General features: G+C 35.2%; 1 protein-coding gene across 2 annotated transcripts in view; it reads right to left on the reverse strand.

Moving 5' to 3' along the window:
• The window catches only part of USP9X (ubiquitin specific peptidase 9 X-linked), a 107,310-nt gene that overhangs the window by 37,127 nt on the left and 51,557 nt on the right, over positions 1–18,626 (reverse strand). For both annotated transcript variants that reach the window (XM_051628824.1, XM_051628815.1), the window contains exons 14-24: positions 17,973–18,106; positions 13,267–13,354; positions 11,398–11,740; positions 9,876–9,971; positions 8,071–8,282; positions 5,041–5,281; positions 4,682–4,831; positions 4,465–4,585; positions 3,844–3,974; positions 3,307–3,585; positions 545–670 (exon numbers count right to left, since the gene is read on the reverse strand). In XM_051628824.1, the coding sequence (XP_051484784.1) occupies positions 545–670; positions 3,307–3,585; positions 3,844–3,974; positions 4,465–4,585; positions 4,682–4,831; positions 5,041–5,281; positions 8,071–8,282; positions 9,876–9,971; positions 11,398–11,740; positions 13,267–13,354; positions 17,973–18,106 (1,921 nt within the window). The remainder of the gene's footprint in view (positions 1–544; positions 671–3,306; positions 3,586–3,843; positions 3,975–4,464; positions 4,586–4,681; positions 4,832–5,040; positions 5,282–8,070; positions 8,283–9,875; positions 9,972–11,397; positions 11,741–13,266; positions 13,355–17,972; positions 18,107–18,626) is intronic.

Genomic DNA, 18,626 nt, shown 5'->3' on the forward strand with positions numbered 1-18,626 from the left:
TTTTTCACTTGTATCATTAATGCATTTTCCATATATAATGATACACTGGCAACAATTTCAGCCTTTTAACTTTCAGCATTTAAAAATTACTCTCAAAATTAAAAAACTCCCTCCCCTTTTGTGTTCTGAACATTCTCTGAAGAGAAGGCAAAACATAAAAGACAAAAAACCAAAAGAAGACAGTATCACAAAAAACATTCTGAAAATACCCATTAACTTCTTTACATCAAATTGCTCAAGTTCTGCTCTAAGTGTAACAACATTCATAATCCAATAAAGAGCTTGCATAGAACATATCTAGTTTACTTAAGCCTCTTTATGCTATTAGACACTGAATTTCACAATTGCATATGGAAACAATTCATTAAATACTTTTAATTAGTTAACAGTTTATGTCTCATGTGAACATGACCTAAAATGTTTCATGAGATTTTTAGAAGGAAAATCCATGTCTTACAAAGCAATGAATTTAAGGACTAAAAAAACCAAAACAACAAAAAAACACTACAGGAAAAACAGGTGATTCAGAAAGGAATTCACTAACCTCATCAGAAATTTGCTGTGCAAGACGAATTGCTACATTTCTTAGCATGCATTCTGAAGTTGGATTAGGAATGTTTTGTAGGGCATTTTGTAGCACCACTGCCTGGTCATGCGTAGCCTGGTTTATCTGGAAGAAAGTATTACTTACACTTATTTTTATGTGGAAAGAAGAACACAAGAAGATATTAAAATCTAGTTACCTGGAAAGATCTCTGAAGTACAACTACTTACAGAAACTGAAAACATAAAAAAAACCAAGCTCCCCAATTCTCAAATAGGTACCATCACATCTGAAGACAGTGTATGCTACAGTGGACAATCACAGAATACAAGTAGTTCAGAGGAGAGACACATGCTCAAAACTACTTAGGTTTGGGGGTTTGTTTATTGATCAGATTATTTCAAGTTAACAGAATGTTTATAATTACAATGCCTCCTTCCCTTTCTGCTGATGTAGGACAGAAAAGGATTTGCTAAAACAAGGGGTCTCCCTCTGGATTAACTAACAGCGTCCACACAAAACACCGTTGCAGTGTTCATTACAGTCATACAGATTTTACACATTTGAGTCGGAGTACTATTGAAGAATTTTGTTCTGAATTATTCCTCCTGTTCTTTATCATATTTTCACAACAGAAAAAGAAGCAAGACAAGCTTTAATCCCTTCTGTACTGGTTTGAGCATACAGTTCCACTTCCTTGAGCTTCATAGTTTTTGACAGTTCAAATCTGAAACGGTTGTCCCTAACATATAGAAAAACTTACTTGAAAAGACTGTGTGCTGTGGTTAAGAGTTAAAACTTCTTATACAGGAGTTTCTTCATTTTCTAGTACCACTGCATCAAAAAAACCCCACAAACCTTTCTCAACTGCTGCTCAAAAGACACACTGTGAAGTTGTCCTGTAACACCCGGCACTGGTCATAACCTTTTGCTTTGTCAACAGCTTCACTAAGACACGATTCAGAGAGCTAAGTTACACAACTCCCACTGACAACTAATAGAGCTTACGTAGTGAACTTGCTATTGGAAGCTAAATTATCAAATACAATATACATGGGGGATCTAAGTACCATCTGGATCTAAGTACCAGAATACTATGTTTAACAACATTATTGACTTAACTTTCTATGAAAGCAAGGAAAAAGAGAAATGTAAAAGGTCCTTGTGACAGCAGCATACTGGTAACTGGAAGAGAGCACACGGAATCTTGGTTCCCTCATTTATTTAAGCACTGATGGAAAGCCAAGACAGAAAGTTGTGCTATGGTATTTATGGTTTAGACGAGATAGATGAAAGGTATTTACAAACCTCACCTCCATTCCAAGGTGTAAGCCTATCGGCGCTGCAGCAATAAAAAGTATCAAGACCAAAGTCATTCAAACAGGATGACAATGACAGCAAGATTAACCATGTTTTTTCCAACAAATCGGTTAATAATAAATTTAAGATGTCTGCAACACTAAACTGTGATTATCAGCAGTCATGGACAAATGTTACTACCTCCTAAAGTGGCCAGCATAAACCTGTTTGAAACAGTATTTCAAGGTTGTTGTTTCAAACAGTATTTCAAAACTCAACCAATGTTATCTATGTTCCAAACTGCCTTTTGAATAATCGTTGTAAGAAAACAGGACTGTAAGATCTACTAATTTTAAATACACAAAGGCTTGAGTAACAAACATGTTTTCTTTAAGACGTTTCTATTCTAACATGAGATATGAAAAGCGATCCTTCAACTCTTTGTAATCATCAAGAGTTTTAATTTCCTTGAAAAAGAATGAATTGGGTATCTTCCAACAGCAGCTAACCAGAACAGATATTTCTTACTCAGACTGAAAGGCAATGCACTTCTTTGCTTCAAAGATGGATCTCAGTAAATATTCTGGAAGGAAGTGCTCTGAAGTGGGGCCTTCTATGTGTTCTTGAGTATACACTGATAGCTCAAGCAACTATTGGGGATGGAACATCACAAAAAACCCCAACAAACCAAAACTGGAATATCTGGAAGCAGATGTCCAAAAAGGACAGTAGCAAATTCTAATTTTTGGACTCTATACTGTACACCTACCGTAAGAGAGGAGAAATAAAATCCTGACCTGTAAGATACTTGTCCAGATGTAGAAAAATTAACTAGCCATACTAACCATGCATAAAACCTACTATGAGATCACAGCACACCTCTGTTACACTTTCCCTTTCCATGTCTGAGTGAACTTAAGGTAGGACATCTTTCAACTACCAAAACTTAACTTTGCTATGTACCTAACTGTTCTCTGCAAGATTTTTCTAGAAGCAATTGAGAAAATCAGGAATCTAGTAAGCCAAGGACTTCTTTTTGTGACGAATAAGGGTTGTCATGACAGTCAGTTCTGCTGTTTTATGCTCTAACCAGAAATAGGAGATACAAGAAATTCAGACACACCCTTCAATAGACTCAACAGCTCAAAAGAAGCAGAATTCACATTTAAGAGATGGACATACATGAAAATGGAAAGCTACCTGAACTGACAACCTTGCAAAGCACTGAAAATCATACATGGAGCAAGTGGATCTCATATCTGTTTTTTGACAGACAAGACGAAACAGTATTTGTTCAGTTCAGTCTTTTTTAGAATTGTCAGACAACATTATCTGAAAGTACTACAAGTTCTTGACATGCAACTCACTGAAAGAGACTGGCAATGTAGAGTACAAAGAAGTTGCTGCGGACAATATAAAAACCAGAGCACATTGTTATTTGCAGCAAGGAAGATTTATATTACCGGTGAAATTGTACTTGTGCCTTCCACAACTGGTTGACACGCTTCTGCCACAGCTCGAACATGGCCATATCCAATTGCTGTTAGCAATAATTTTGCTATTTTTAGAGCATTAAGGTAGGCGCCTCTTCGAGTCTCCATATCTGCATTTGGCAGGAAGTTATTTCTAGTCAGCATGCTCAATACAAGAGGCAAACCACCACTTTTTAAGAAGTTGTATTGGAAGTCACTGGCATCTTCTCCCAGAGGTGCACTAGCAGGCATTAACAAGGCATAAACTACCTGCAGAACAAAATACAGAGTTAATTAAGAGAAATGCACTAGTTTTGAGTACAGATGATTAAACCTGAGACTACACTGGAATACTACTTAAGCAATGCTTTGACAGCATTACCATACATCACTTTATTCCAGTCTACTGTTAACTATTATTGTTAATTTAAAACCAAAATTTGATCTTAGGCTTTCATAAGTGTTACAGAAAGGATTGTCAAAGAGAGAGCTGGGAAATTTTTAAAAACCAGGCAAAGCAGCACAAACCTCTGTTAGGTACAGCACTTGTGAGGCAGAAGGACCAAAGAAAAGAGAATCAAGGGATGGGCTAAGGCTGCTTTCCCCAAGCTTTGCATGATCTAAACAAATAGCTCTTAGTTTCTCCACCGTAGTGTTATCTGAAATAAAAACACAATTTAGAAACATTCCGTAACAAAACTGCTCCAGAACAAGGCAGCAGTATTTACAATTATAAATCTGAAAAAATTTAAAGTGTATTAGAGAAGCTACAAAAAATGTAGCTGACAGACAAGATCAGACTACAAATTGTTCAGCAGTGATTTCTGTCAGCACAAAAGTAATTCTACTAAAGCAGTGCTATAAAACCACTTCAAAACACAATGTTTCTCCCCATTTTCAACTGCAATGAACTGCACTGTAGCACTGAATCCTAGTACCAACTGCAAACTATGCAACTTCGTATGACAGACAAGAAATAACTGTTTAGGTAATACATTTACAATCCTAATTAGGATAACAGTAATGAATTCAAGTATCAATAAATTATCACAAAGTGAAAAATACTCCCCTATCTTCATTGCTATGTAACAAAGAAGAATTCATTATACAGCATATTACAAGATAAAACACCATAAAATTAAGGTTTACCCGGTGGCATGAGCTTCATAAGAACACGTGCTCCATCTCTAAGAGGTGGCATATTTAGGCTACTGCCCAAGTCTGCTACTTGCCAAAGAAAAGAGATGTATCGAGGATGCAGTGACATGATCTTGGAAATAAGCAAAATAAAAAAAACCACATAAAAATCATTAAAAACAGTACCGGGAAAAATGCTTTTAAACTGTTCATTTCAGAATATGCTTACCACTCCAGGCAAACAGCTTTCAACTTCTGGATTTGGGCCATCGCTGTAGTGATTGCCATGGTTGCCCGGAGAACCAGTTGAAGAGTCAGAAGAACTATCTGGACTTGAAGGCATATTAGAATTTATCTGTGTAAGCTTAGCCGTAATTAGCTGAAAAACACAATCATAGTTTTAATACCATGCAAAAATGAAGATTCTTTACTAAATAAGCATCTGATACAATTTTAGTGGCATACTATGAAGAGGAGGAATGGAATAACTTCACAAGAATAAGTGATTCCACACATGGCATTTTTCAAGCATTTACAAAAGGGAAGTGAAATCTGGATTGACGTAACTAATCTACTTGCAACACTCACCGTTTTATCTTTGAGATTCAACTGCCCAATTAATTTTCTATCATCTGCAGGGTCCACCAGCTCGCCACCAATGAACAGCTCTACTTTTGTGTGTGCGCTGTTGGCTTTAATACGATTGAGAATACAACGCCGTACTTGGCCAATTGTGTCATTTGTATGAGACCAAATATCCAGATCTTCCACCTGTCGGCCTTGGTTTGGAAAACGAACTACCAGTGTGATATGTTTGCCACGGAAAGCTCTGAAAATAAACGAACCAGATAAAGTTATCTTTGCCCTCGTTAAATAAATTACTTTTCTTGCTGTATTTTGTTTTGCAGGTACTTCGATATAAAAATCTTTACATATGGTGATACACTCCAGCAAGTGATTTTATGGAAGTAAACATAAAATACACAGAAGCTCTCAAGAAGCCACACTCTACGAGTGCATGAAACATATGGTCAACTTTACATTTCTGTTAAGAACATTAAATTAATTTCAAAAAGTCTTTTATGAAGTTTTAGATCTTTCCTCTAGCTTGCAATTTCCTGATCAAAATATGCAAATAAAGCTCAATCAGACTGGCAACTATGTTTTTGCTCTTTCAGCAAAACAACTGAGTTTTAAACACACCAAGATCAGAAAAAACATCAGAAGTCTTAATGCCTTCTGTTAGAAGCTGTTATAAGTTTTTTATTAGAATTCCAATTTTAAAAATCAGAATGCTTCTTAACAATTTAAAGAGGTCAAAAAAAGAAAAAACTTTTTCACACTAGCAGTGATCACACTTTGCACAATGGCAGAGAACTCATTAGGAAAGATGTACCCAAATAAGCCAAACAAACTAAACCCTTGCAATAAAATAAGCAAAAAATTCTTCATAAAAGCTCTTTACTAATAGGACCTGTGAAAAAGTCTAATCAAGTAAATGGCCCATATAAAAAAGATGCACTCACAATCATCAAGAGAACTTGGTTAGGACTAATCTGCCAATAGGAAAATGAATCAATCAATAGGAAAGACATGGACTTATCGGAGCAGGTGCAGAGTAGGCCATAAAAATGATCAGAGAGATGGAACACCTCTCCTGTGAAGACAGGCTGAGAGAGCTGGGGTTGTTCAGCTTGGCTGAAGGCTCTGGGCAGACCTTATAGTGGCCTTCCAGTACTTTAAGGGGGCCTAAAGGAAAGATGGGGACTATTTAGCAGGGCCTGCTGTGACAGGACAAGGAGTCATAGAAAAATAGAACGTATTGGGTTGGAAGGGACCTCTAAAGGTCATCTAGTCCAACCTCCCCTAAAATAAGCAGAGACATCTCACACTAGAACAGACTGCTCAGATGCCCATCAAGTCTGATCCTGAATGTCTCCAGGGATGGGGTCTCCATCACTTCTCTATGCAACCTGTTCCAGTGATCCACCACCCTCATATTAAAGAACTTTTTTTTGCTCTTCTCAGTAGTTCCCAGTGAAATGACAAGGCAACAGGTACAAGTTGGAATATAGGAAGTTCCATTTAAATATGTGGAAAAACTTCTTTACAGTGAGGGTGATGGAGCACTGGAATAGGCTGTCCAGGGAGGTTGTAGAGTCTCCATCTCTGGAGATATTCAAAACCTCCCTGGATACAGTCCTCAACAATGTGTTCGAGGTTATTCTACTTCAGTGGGAAAGCTGAACTAGATGATCTCTAGAGGTCTCTTCCAACTCCAGCAATTCTGTGATTCTGTAATGTCCAACCTAAATCTACCCTTTTCTAGCTTAAAACCATTACTCCTTGTCCTATCACTATACGCTCTTGTGAACAGGTCTTCTTATAGACTCCTTTCAGGTATTGGAAGGAATAATGGTTTTAAACTGAAAGAGGGCAGACTAAATATAAGGATGAAATTTTTTACAGTGAGGGTGGTGAAACACTGGAACAAGATGCACGGAGAGGCTGCAGATGTCTTCCCGTTCTTGGAAACATTCAAGGTCAGATTGGATGGGGCTCTGAGCAACCTGATCTTGTTGCAGATGTTCCTGCTCACTGCAGAGGGGTTGGACTAGATAACCTTTAAAGGTCTTTTCCAATCCAAACAATTTTATGTTTTTCTGATAATACAGACAATAAAAATGTCGTAGGACCACTGCAAGTAACTAAAATATCATGAAGAAGCAGGAATTTCTTAGATTTTCTTGATTAAAAGGGCATTTGAAATAAGGGGATAACAAACCCCCACCATGTCTAAAAATGTTAGGTGCATCATAAATCCATAGCATAAATCTTAGTGTATTCTTTATATATTTTTGATACTTCCTTCCCACACACAGAGGCTAAAACTGGAACCTCTGAACAATCCTTCTGTTCTGCCTTCCTCTCAGGAAAGTATTTTGTTTGTTAGAACACATACATAACATTGGATTTAAGTGGTTTGAGTTTTGTTTTTTTTTTTTTCTTTTTTTTTGATACCAAAGACAGAGGTAAAGAAGAAGCAAGTAGGATTTAAGGTACATTTTTACTTGAGGACAAGTATAAGAAGAGTGAAGGTATACAGAAAATAAATATAGTTCAAAGTGCTGTTCTCTTCTTCCCCATTTTATAATGAACTCGGAATATTTCACTTTGAGATAATCCTAAATTTAAGCTTGCAAAGTAAGATTAGCATCTCTGTAAAGAACTAGAAGATTAAGATATACATTAACAACATGTTTTTGTATGACAGGACTAAGAAAAACAAAGCAGCTTTGCCCATACTAACTTAAATAATGGTACTGCTTTTAAATAATTATCTGAAAAAAATAAATATATACAAAACAACCTAGGTATGCTGTGCTAATTATAGAACAAAAACCACATACAAGTTTAATCCCAGGTTTGCTATCCCTGTACTTTACTTTTTTAAAACTACAGATCAGAGTTTTATGTATTAGCAAAGAAAATGAAATTTTTAAATTCTATAAATACATTATCTGAATGGAAACTACTTAGAATGTAAAAATCACAAAAATATTAGTAATACCTTAGTTAACAGAAATCAGAATCACAGTAGTGCATTTTCACACATACCTTGACATAGGTAGAATAGTTCTCTCTTCATGGTAATCACTGTCACATTCATTTATATACTCTCTTAAAACAGTCAACACTCTCACCATTCGTATTGCTTCTTGTCTTGCACAATTGATACTGTCTTTATCTCCATCCAACACACATAAAGTATCATAGGAAGCTTTTAGTCGATCAAAACAGGATTGAATGAAATCTTCATGAATCACTACCTAATTACATTAAAAAATTGGTGCAATTACAATAAATATCAAACCCTTATTTTCAGCAGGATAATCCAATGGTAGAAGTAAAAAAACCAAACCACCACAAAGTAAAAATCCCCCAAGAACCCAAAACAACACCAAAACAAAACCAGGTGAGTTACGGTATAAACTTACTTTATTCTACTTCAGAATAAATTCCCATTGATAAATAGCTCTACTTTAGTGTGCATTTCAAGAATCATGCATGTCATCAGTAGCTGTAACTGTATAGCGCAAACTTGAATTTAATAGAACTTAAATAGAAAAAGTAAAACTGTGCACAGAGACCACTAAATTGGGCTCTCATCCATTTCTGCAGATTATGCTAAAGAATCTCTAGCTGACAATCTAGTACAGGTTAACTTTACACTAAGGGTGAATGCAGAGCATTTACAAACCCCCAGAACAACTATCCCAATCCCAACCTCCGAAAATAACCCAGACACTTTCCTGCATAAACTCAGAAACTGATTTTGAGCTAGACTCAGTATTGTGACAGCTGCAGCAAATCTCCCTCTTCTGCCTGATATCTAGTATCTCCTTGCTCTTGACCTAGACTAACATAACCTACAGTAGTATCACTGGAAACACTTTGTAGTGTATCCAGGTAGTCATCTGCAATAGTCATAGCTATGGGCATTAAACCACAGCCCATCAGCCACTTTTCTTAGAGGCAGGTCAGGAACAGAGAAGTCACCAACACTCTGAAATTAAATAGTTCTGTGCCTGTTAAGTAAATCCAGCACTTCTTAGAAGTGAAGATGGGCAGATCTACATATGCTTAGAATGCCCAGATCTATAGCAATAAAGAAGCATACAATCCACCTATCACTATACTAAGCTATTGCTTGAAGGGCTGTAAACACACCACCTAGATCAGCTGTGTGTGCTCTATCAAGCAGACTGGCAGCTCTGATGACTAGAAGTGTTTTTGAGGAAAAGAATGAAAATTGGAGTCTTAAGAAATACAACTGGCAAGCTACCAATTGGAGCTTGTCTGCAGGAGAGTATTTCCTCACAAATTTGTGAATTCCCTTCAGTTCACCTCCTCTGAACTTTCAGAAACTTATCATCTCTTCTTTCTGTCTGCTGAAACACAGCTTACAGCAAATACTAACGTAGGGACATGATATTTGATTTGCTAGAGCTCAGCTTGGCCATTATATGGAAGCTCTGTGACTCTTTGTAGAGGACACGACATAAAAAAAGATTACATTAGCCCATGGCAATCCAGTGAAAATACTAGTAAGTACCACAACTAGAATTTCAAGAAAAGGCTTACTCAGGCATATATGAACTGGTTTCTGACTAGGAAGAGCGACAGATCGATTTAATACAAAAAATTTATCAGAGTTCAATCTGCAAGTATCAGAAAAAGCTCTTAATTCTGCATCTGAAAAAGAACCTGACAGCTAGACTTAGGAATATATTATCCAAAACAAGAAAATAATCCTCCATTTTTGAAGCTTTCAAAAATAAAAAAATATCCAAAATGAATTTTGTAACGGTTTTTCCATCATGCTATATTCCAGTTGCCGTGTTTATTCTGTGTTTATTTACCTGATTAACTTGTAACCGTGGCCCAAGATTAGTATAGATCTCTTTCAGAAGATCTATTGCTCTGTTTGCGATGTCATCATTTCCCTGAATCACAACCTAGAATAATTAATAAATAAATAAATAAATAAAAAAGCATTAGAACATCTTTAAACTTCCTGGCATAAAATTTAAAAACAAGATTACTAAGTCTCTTGACACAACAGTAAGTTTAATTATTTTATGAGGTGAAAGTGACTAAAATGCTTGATGACAAAAGAATTATTACTTACACTGAAGTTAGTTATGTGAGAGTCAAAATTAAGAACTAACTAGTTCAACAAAGTTCTGAGTTAGCAAAAAAAAACAAACTAATGCTTTATAAACAGAGTAAAAGTTGTGTGTGTGTGTGTGTATTCACCTTCACATTACATTTTCATTTTTACTAGTTTTAGAGAAGATGACAACTATTTTTTCAGATGCTTCAAGAATCTACATCACCAAAGATTTAAAACCAGAATTTAAAAGTACTTAAAATGCTGTGAGTAGATGAAGCGGAACAAGCACAAAAATTCTGTTTCTAACTTGTTAACCTAAATTTTAATTACTAGCCACCAGGTCTGAAAGAAGCCCTTATAGATAACCTCTGCAGGATACTGAGCTGAAGCTTCATGGGTTCTGTCATACTGCCAAATGTCAGGGCAGAGCCAAGTAAGTTTATTTCCACAACTAAAACATGCTAATATTATGTGGGCACTTTGTACACAAACACTGTGTGAAAACTTACTTGTATAAAAATTGTGATTTGCTTTGTTTTTAACTATTATCACCATGATTAAAACACCTAACCCTTCAACAAGCCACAACCAAAATTAGCAGACTGCTGTTTATATATACAGCACGTTACAAAACACGGTAATGATAATTATGCCACAGTGTGCTACCGTGGGTTCTAATGCAGCTCTTGAAAACTGAAACACTCAAAAAATTATGCATCAAATCAGATACTGACATTTTTCACCAATACATCAGGCAAGCCTGAGAAAGCTACAATCTTCGTATTGAAAAACTACAATAATATTTAGACAAAAGGTTGTGGATATAGGAGAAACAATCAGACTTGTGATCACTCTGTATAACCAAGAATCACTCCAGCTTACCATACTAGAATGATCAACATGAACTAGTTTATGAAGTGTACAAAACAAAGTTCTACTGTATGCATGAGAGAGGGAGCAAGAAACCTCCAGGTAATTTACCTGAAATGACATTTCTTTCTTCAAGAATATACACATTTTTTTAAATCTCACATGCATACACAAATATATTTGATGTGTCAAATAGCTTTACATTAATCATTAGTCTGCAAAGTTAACAACTTGTCTACTTGCTGGGAAGACAGTGAAGTTAACGTCGACACAGTTATTTTGAAAAAGTAGCTTTTTGTAATTTCAGTCTATAACTAATAAATTACACATTCCTAAAAATATAAAGAGACTGAAAACTTAGCAGTTAACCTTTCAGATGTTTCCTCCAATTAACTCACCCTCCAAAGGTAGTCTAATCCTATTAATTCCAGATCATCCATCATATAGGCTCGTCTCTTTGCTACTAGCTTTCCTTCTCGACAGTTCACAGCTTTGAAGAAACGTTCAAAACATTTCATTCCATTTTCTGTTAATAGGGAAGGATCCAGCTGAAGCACATTATTTTCAAAGAAGTCCTTATTAATGTCAGGGTCTAAGTCTGGTTCATCCCCCATTAGTTTGGAATACCATTTAAAACAGGCTTCACGATCACAAAGATAAACCGCATTTTCAGCTAAACACTTCCATATTTGCTTCGCCTGAGGGGCACAGAGCCACAGCTGACCATCCTTCAACAAAAATCTTGAGCAAAACAAAAAGAAAATTAACAGCACTGTTTAACAGACATCTAGAATTACAATTCAGTATAAAGTACAGGCAAAAAGGTGAAATGCATATTATACATGTAAATATCATAAGTATGACCCTGAAAACTTTATTTACGTCATTAGTCCACTCATAATTAGCTCCATGATTTCTTAGTGATTTTGAATGGCTCAAGAGCTCATAGGCCAAACAAAAAAGAAATAAAATTTGTCAAAAATGTTTTACACAAAAACACCAAACATTGTTTACATATTATATACAAACAAATGCACATCTCCTAAACTATTTAGTTTAAAAGTCAAGTCACAACATGAGATTACATTACTTCTGCAATCATTCATCATGTTTCGCACTCACTCTAGCCAAACCACAAAATAAGGTCAACCAGGAGTATACTTCTCCTTTTTTACTAAATAAAATTTTCCATTTTTGTTATTATTAAAGAATTACTAAGAACTTCAGTTCTGAGAGCTAACACTAAAAATGTTTCATAAGAACAAATGATAACCAAGATTCTTCAGAATAATTTTTTACATTAAAAGATTTTTAATCAGAAAGATATCAGGGACTAAGTTATGGCACTGCTTTTCAGAAAATGCTACCTATATATTCTATATTTGACAGCTATGGGACTTGATCAATTTCTTTACATTAACTAGTGTACTTAAAGGTAGTTACATATTTAACTTGCAGGAGTAATAAATTAAGTTTGCTATCCATATGCTATTGTATAATTTCATTAAACAGTTACTTAACACTTCAGTTTAATTCCTAAAAATTCTTGGTGAAATTTTAAAAAGTAAAAAAAAAAAAAAAAAAATCTCCCTTAGAAGGGGAGAGAACTTGATACTTTCACAGTTAATGGGATTTTACTAGTCTAGAAAAAGGGTTAGAACCAAGTAAGAAAAAGTTGTGAGACATAGCCTAAAAAGCATCAACATACTGTAGCTCTATGATGAGCAGAGATCCTTTGTTTTCTTACTGTACTGAAACAGTAGCAAGTCAAAAGTCATCAACTACCTAACATCAGTGTCTGACAAAAGTGTATGTCAGTTTATGACCATGTATTTAAATCTGGTGTGGTAAAACAAATAAGGACACCCTACATATAATATTTTACATTTCCAGCTAAGCTATCCCAACATTTATGCAACTGTATCACCATTCACGTTCTATTCGAGTCAGTAGGGTTCTGCACACAGACAGAGAAGTCTACACAAATGTTAGTGCAGAATCAGAGCCCTGAATTGCAAAGACCTTAATTAACTCTATTTGAATATTCCAATACTAGCACAGAAGCCCTCTGAGGGTGGGGAAAAACAAACAAAAAACAAAACAATGCAAAAATAAACAAACCCAAAAACATTCAATGTAGTTTTTGCATCTGAGTTGACCCAGCAACTTAAAGCTAGCAAGAGATACTGAGGTGTTTTTTTTTTTTTCCTTTAAAGTATTCAAAGTATTCTTACAGAAGCTAAACAAATTATCAAGTTGAAACTAACCGTAAGAAGTTAAGTCGCTCCTGTACTTCCTGCACATGACTGTATCTGCTTCCTGGTCTTACAGTTTGAGGATCATATTCACCATGCTCTGCAAATACAAAAAGTTTTATTAGACATTACATTCAGAAAAAGACTGACTCTAAAAGACAGGGCATGTTTGAAGACTCGTTAGTCTTAGCCTGAATACAATTAAACCCACTCAAACCACAGTAAATTTTCAGTAACATGTAGGAAAGTAATTTCCAGCAGCCTGCTACCAGTTAGTATTTAATCCTACATTAAACTAGGTATAAGCAAAGATTATTGAAGTCTACAATCAAATCAACAATTATTTGCAGATACTGTGTACTCATTATTCAGTATAATGAAAGTATTACAGAACAATTAAGAACTTTCGTTCTACTTAATTGAATCAATTTTTCCTTATTTCAAGTAGTCACTTTGAATCCAGAAGTCAGCTAAAATAAAAAAAAGTATACCAAGCACATAATTTAGATTATCCGGTGTTTTTTCTGAGGATGCTTTATTTTCATTACAGAGCATCTTTTCCAAAATTCTAGGTTTTCATCTTTAGGGTTTTTCCCCTCCAGAGGAAATAACGACTCCTGTTCCTTACCACTTTTTAAGTAGCTATGTACATAACATCACTTAGAGGAAAGGATACAAAAACTTTATTTACTGCAAGTTTCCAAGTGCAAAAAACAAAATGCCTGTACTACTGACCAGTCTGAAACAGGCAGTGAGCAACTTTCAGCAAGAAGTGTAACTTTTACCTGCATTTTATCAAATCTCAGCATAATATTTTTTTTTTAAAAACAGCTGTTTGCTTTATAGGATCTTGGGTCTGGTGTGGTTTTGTTTAGTGTTTGTCTTTTGTTTGGTTGGGTTTTATGCAATTCAAGAGACCCGTACTACTACCTTGATCTGCTTTTTACACTACTTTGATCTATACTACTAATATTTCATCATAACACATGTTCATTATGACAGCTCCATCATAAACTAATTAATGCTGTATTTCTTATTTGCAAAGGTATACAGATTGCATTTAACTAAGATGACCCAGCTACGGGAGACTGTAACCTGACAACATTCAGATTAATAGTAAAATTTCTCTTCAGAACTGGAAATCAATCTTTCCTATGATATCACAAAGGCAAACAAAAACCCAAACCAAAACAAGTAAGTCTAACAGTTGAAGTGCATCATCGGTGTTTCAAAATTAGGAGAAAAAAAACTGTCACAAATACTGCTCCCTATATACAAGCGTAAAAGGTACATTAACTTAAAATAACCAGGAAACAGAAGACTAGTAGTTAACTGATGTCTACAAAATCAGAGACAGTTTGATCACCAGAAATCCTTCAATAAATTAAATTATAATCCTAATGAAGTGAGAATAAATGGGCAATTATCAAAAGAAGAAATGTGAAAAAAATTCTGAAGAAAGAATGTAAAAGTAGCAAAACAAAAATTATTTAAGTGCTACAAGTAGAAAACCTGAAAAATACGATGTGGGTCTAGCAAAAGAATCACCTACAGTAGGTATGCATATTTCAGAGAAATTAAAACAAATTACTTCAAGTATTGGGCGTTTTGGGTGGGGCTTTTTTGTTTGATTTTGTTTTGTTGGAGGGGGACATGTTGTTAGTTTGTTTCAACCATGGGGACCATCTAAGCTTTTTTTCCTGAATAGAGATCAATTCACAGATACAAGCGTCAATAGTGGCAATGACAGAATTCAAATATTAAAGGCTGGTTAGTTGTCCAAAGGCAATATATAGGTAACTAAGAACTCTAAAAAACTCTGAACTACAAAAAAATTCAGTCTTCCTAAATATTCTCTATCTTAGCTTCTTTCTACATTTGTCCTTTTTATTTCCTATACTGTGGTTCCAGCACTAAGTCCAAATGTGATCTCCTAAAAATTATTTCAATACAGAAACAGAAGAATCAGAAAGAAGTTACAGACAAAAAAAATGACTGGTTGAAAATTTAAGTACAATTAGTGACAAACACACATATAGTAATTACATTTCATTAACACTTTCAGTTTTTTTAATCACTTCAGTAAAACAGAAGATAAAGAAGTGCCTAGCAAGCTTAAAATTTTCAAAAGGTCTTTAAAAGACAAGATGAAACGGCAACCTCTTCCTTCAGGACTACACAGTGCAGTAGCAGTTGTCTCATCTCATAGAGGACTTTGCAGAGTTTGAGGAAAGGGTTAGTTGAGTAGAAGTGAAAGTCATAAATCATGGAAAACATTCTGAAACATAGATTAGGCTTTTCTTTAACTCTGAAAAGGCAAACTTAAAACAAGGGAGTATGACAGAAGAGAATATGCATTAGTGAATAACAGAACAGGAACACTGTTCTCCATCACAGAACACAACTACGGAAGTCTTAAAGAAAAATAAATACAGCAAATTCAAAATAAAATAAATAAATAAATCACAAGTCACACAGTAGTTGTCGTGTTAACTGCGAAAAAGTCTGTGGGCAGCTAGATTTTTTTTTTCCTGTGGCATTTGTTTAACTCTGTGCTATTTGAATGTTTGCCTTGAATTTTCTCCCTCTGTCTCATTCACCTTCTACCACTAAGCTTAATTGTACCGTTGTCCAGTTCTTCCTTTCTGTCCTCACAATCATAATATTCTTTCTTCTTTCATTATTCCCTTTCTCCAGCCACACCCCAGGCATCTTTTCTCCTCCGGCATGAAGGCATGAAAGGCAAACTTCACAGGGTTCTATGTTCTGCTCTCTTTAGTATAAATAACTCAGGAAAGGAAAATTGCACAGGAGCTGTGTATTGCATCCTTAGTACAGTATCTGGAACTTTAGGAGATATTTTATAGCTGCCCTTAATCATGTAATAAAGCATCTAATAAAAAAGATCCCCACTACCATTATTCTGCTTTTGTATTCTGATGCAAATGAGCAGAAGATCTGCAGCAGCTTGGTCTCAAGAAAGCACAATTTAATTGCTTTGTAATTAGATTAAATATAAACTCTTTGCACGCTTCTAATTTCCATCATGCTGAAGATATTTATATTACTGTTTAACTGAGTCATTATATTTGGGGAGGGACAGGGTAATGGGATGCGTTTTTGGCACAGGAATCATGAAAGACATCAGCCTAATTCTTCTGTCAGTCATCAACAATCTTTTAGGTAAACAATATTGTCAAAAATATATTTTCAGCATCAGCATTCAAAAAGAATTGAAATTAATGAACAGTTCAGACATTAGTAGTATGTGTATGCTATTTTTGGACAAAGAGAACATTAGAATATAGTTGTTGGTTATGTTTCCTTCCTACCCCTGAGGTCAAGCCCCAGATTTCACAGATGGTCAAAGTTCGAGAGATTAATAGTATCATAGATTCTAAGCTATCACTACAATTAAGACACAAAGTTCATTATAAGTGAAATTGCATTTTTGCATCACTTCAGCAAAGTGAAAGGGCACTCCACAGCTTACGGAAGTTACATGAAATAATACTAGTTCTATTCCACCTTCCTGGAGAACGTAACAGATCATTTAGTATTATTCTAATTACTGCAATGCTATGATTAATTAAGGAACTTAAATTAGGGTAAGCCCCTTAATGTATTCCTGAAAAGAAAAATATAGCTGCAATACACAGATTTAGCTTAAACGTCATTCTCATTGACCTATATACCTGGCTGAAGCTATCATCTTCATAATAGCACCACTGAAATTCAAGCAAGTCTTCCAAGGACATATTTTGGTTATTTTTTATCAAGTACTCAAAAAATTAAATTAATTCCAAAATTGAAAGTGTCTAGGCAACTTACCCAAATAGTGGAAGATACATGTTTACTTTACAATGTGCAAATATCCTGTCCACTCTAAACAATCTACATTTAATTCCTACATAACATACTGTGTAATTTTTGAGATGTATCTGAAAGACTGGTTGCATGTTATGCATCCCTACTTTCAGTCAGTAAAGTAGAGAGGGGGGGTTGTCTATCTCCTCCTTTCACTTCTCTTAGCTTAACTCTGTATATAAAATACAGTGGTCAAGGTGTATCCTGGTCCATCATTCTCCTTCACTTTCCTGTCTCAGTAACTAGAAAGCTAATCCAGTAGAAAAGTGTAAATTCATCAGCGAAGGCTTGAGTTTGGCCCAAAATATATAATACTAACATGATGTCCTGCTTAAGTGCTGCTACTAACAAAAGCAGCAATAAAGCAACTAAACAGAAATGGGAGCTGCATGGTACAAAAAAGCAGTATCCCCGTGGTTTAAAGTCCTTCTTCCTGACACATTCCAAACACTGGTTTCAAATAGAGGCAATTAAAAAACTTCTCAGAAGAGCATACAAAAACTCAAAACTGTAAGTGGGACAAAACGCAAGAGTAGGGTTTTCCATACAAATAACCACCCTAGCCTAAGTAGGGCATGATGATGTTTGTCAATCCACAGATAAACAAGAGCTGCCACTCCCCCATATTCTGTTGTAAAACATACCACAGTTTAAATTAAGAAACAAAATGTTTACATTTTAAGCTTTTCTTACCCAGACACCACAAAGACTATCAACCCCACAAATGCTTGAAAAATTAAACAAATAAATTTAAATAGTTATTTCATTATAATAATTTGTTTTTAACTCAATTTTCAACAGGAGTTTTCATACACTCTATTTATGAGGCAATTAGTAATTTAAAAACTTACCTTTAGCATACTGCCTCATGCTTTCCATATAGGCAGAGAGATTTTCTGCAACCAATGTAACTAGGGCATGATTGTGCTGAAGTTGATTGATTAAGTCATGTCGGTAAAACACATGAGGGCTCCGCTGAGTTTGACTGAAATAAAAATACAAGTGTTACAAGAAAAGTAAAGAAGTCCTGCAAGTAACAATTAAAAAATGAATTTAAGAAACTAATCTTTATTGCAAGTTCCAAATTTTCATAAAAGATCTCTAATAGAAAGCATATAATATTTCTGATGGTATTTTTATTTTTTCTTCTGACATATCAACAGTTCTTACCAGTTATTAAAAGCACTTAATGAATGAGGATTACACAGTTACAGTATGTATGAGAAGTATCAAAGCAATCAGAGCAGCTCAGTATGATAGAGGGGAGAATATGTGCAGCAAGACAGGAATAGAAATACTTGCCCACAAACTGCATAGTAAAGATTGAATCACAGAATCATTCAGGTTGGAAAAGATCCTTAAGATCATCAAGTCCAAACTTTAACCCTACTCTGCCATGTTCACCCCTAAACCATATCGCCAAGTACTACATCTATACAACTTCTACACACATCCAGGAACGGTGACTCAACCACCTCTCTGGGCAAACTGTTCCAAAGATAGAG

This window comes from Apus apus, chromosome 1 (genome assembly GCF_020740795.1).
Source record: "Apus apus isolate bApuApu2 chromosome 1, bApuApu2.pri.cur, whole genome shotgun sequence".
In the NCBI taxonomy this organism is placed as follows: domain Eukaryota; kingdom Metazoa; phylum Chordata; class Aves; order Apodiformes; family Apodidae; genus Apus; species Apus apus.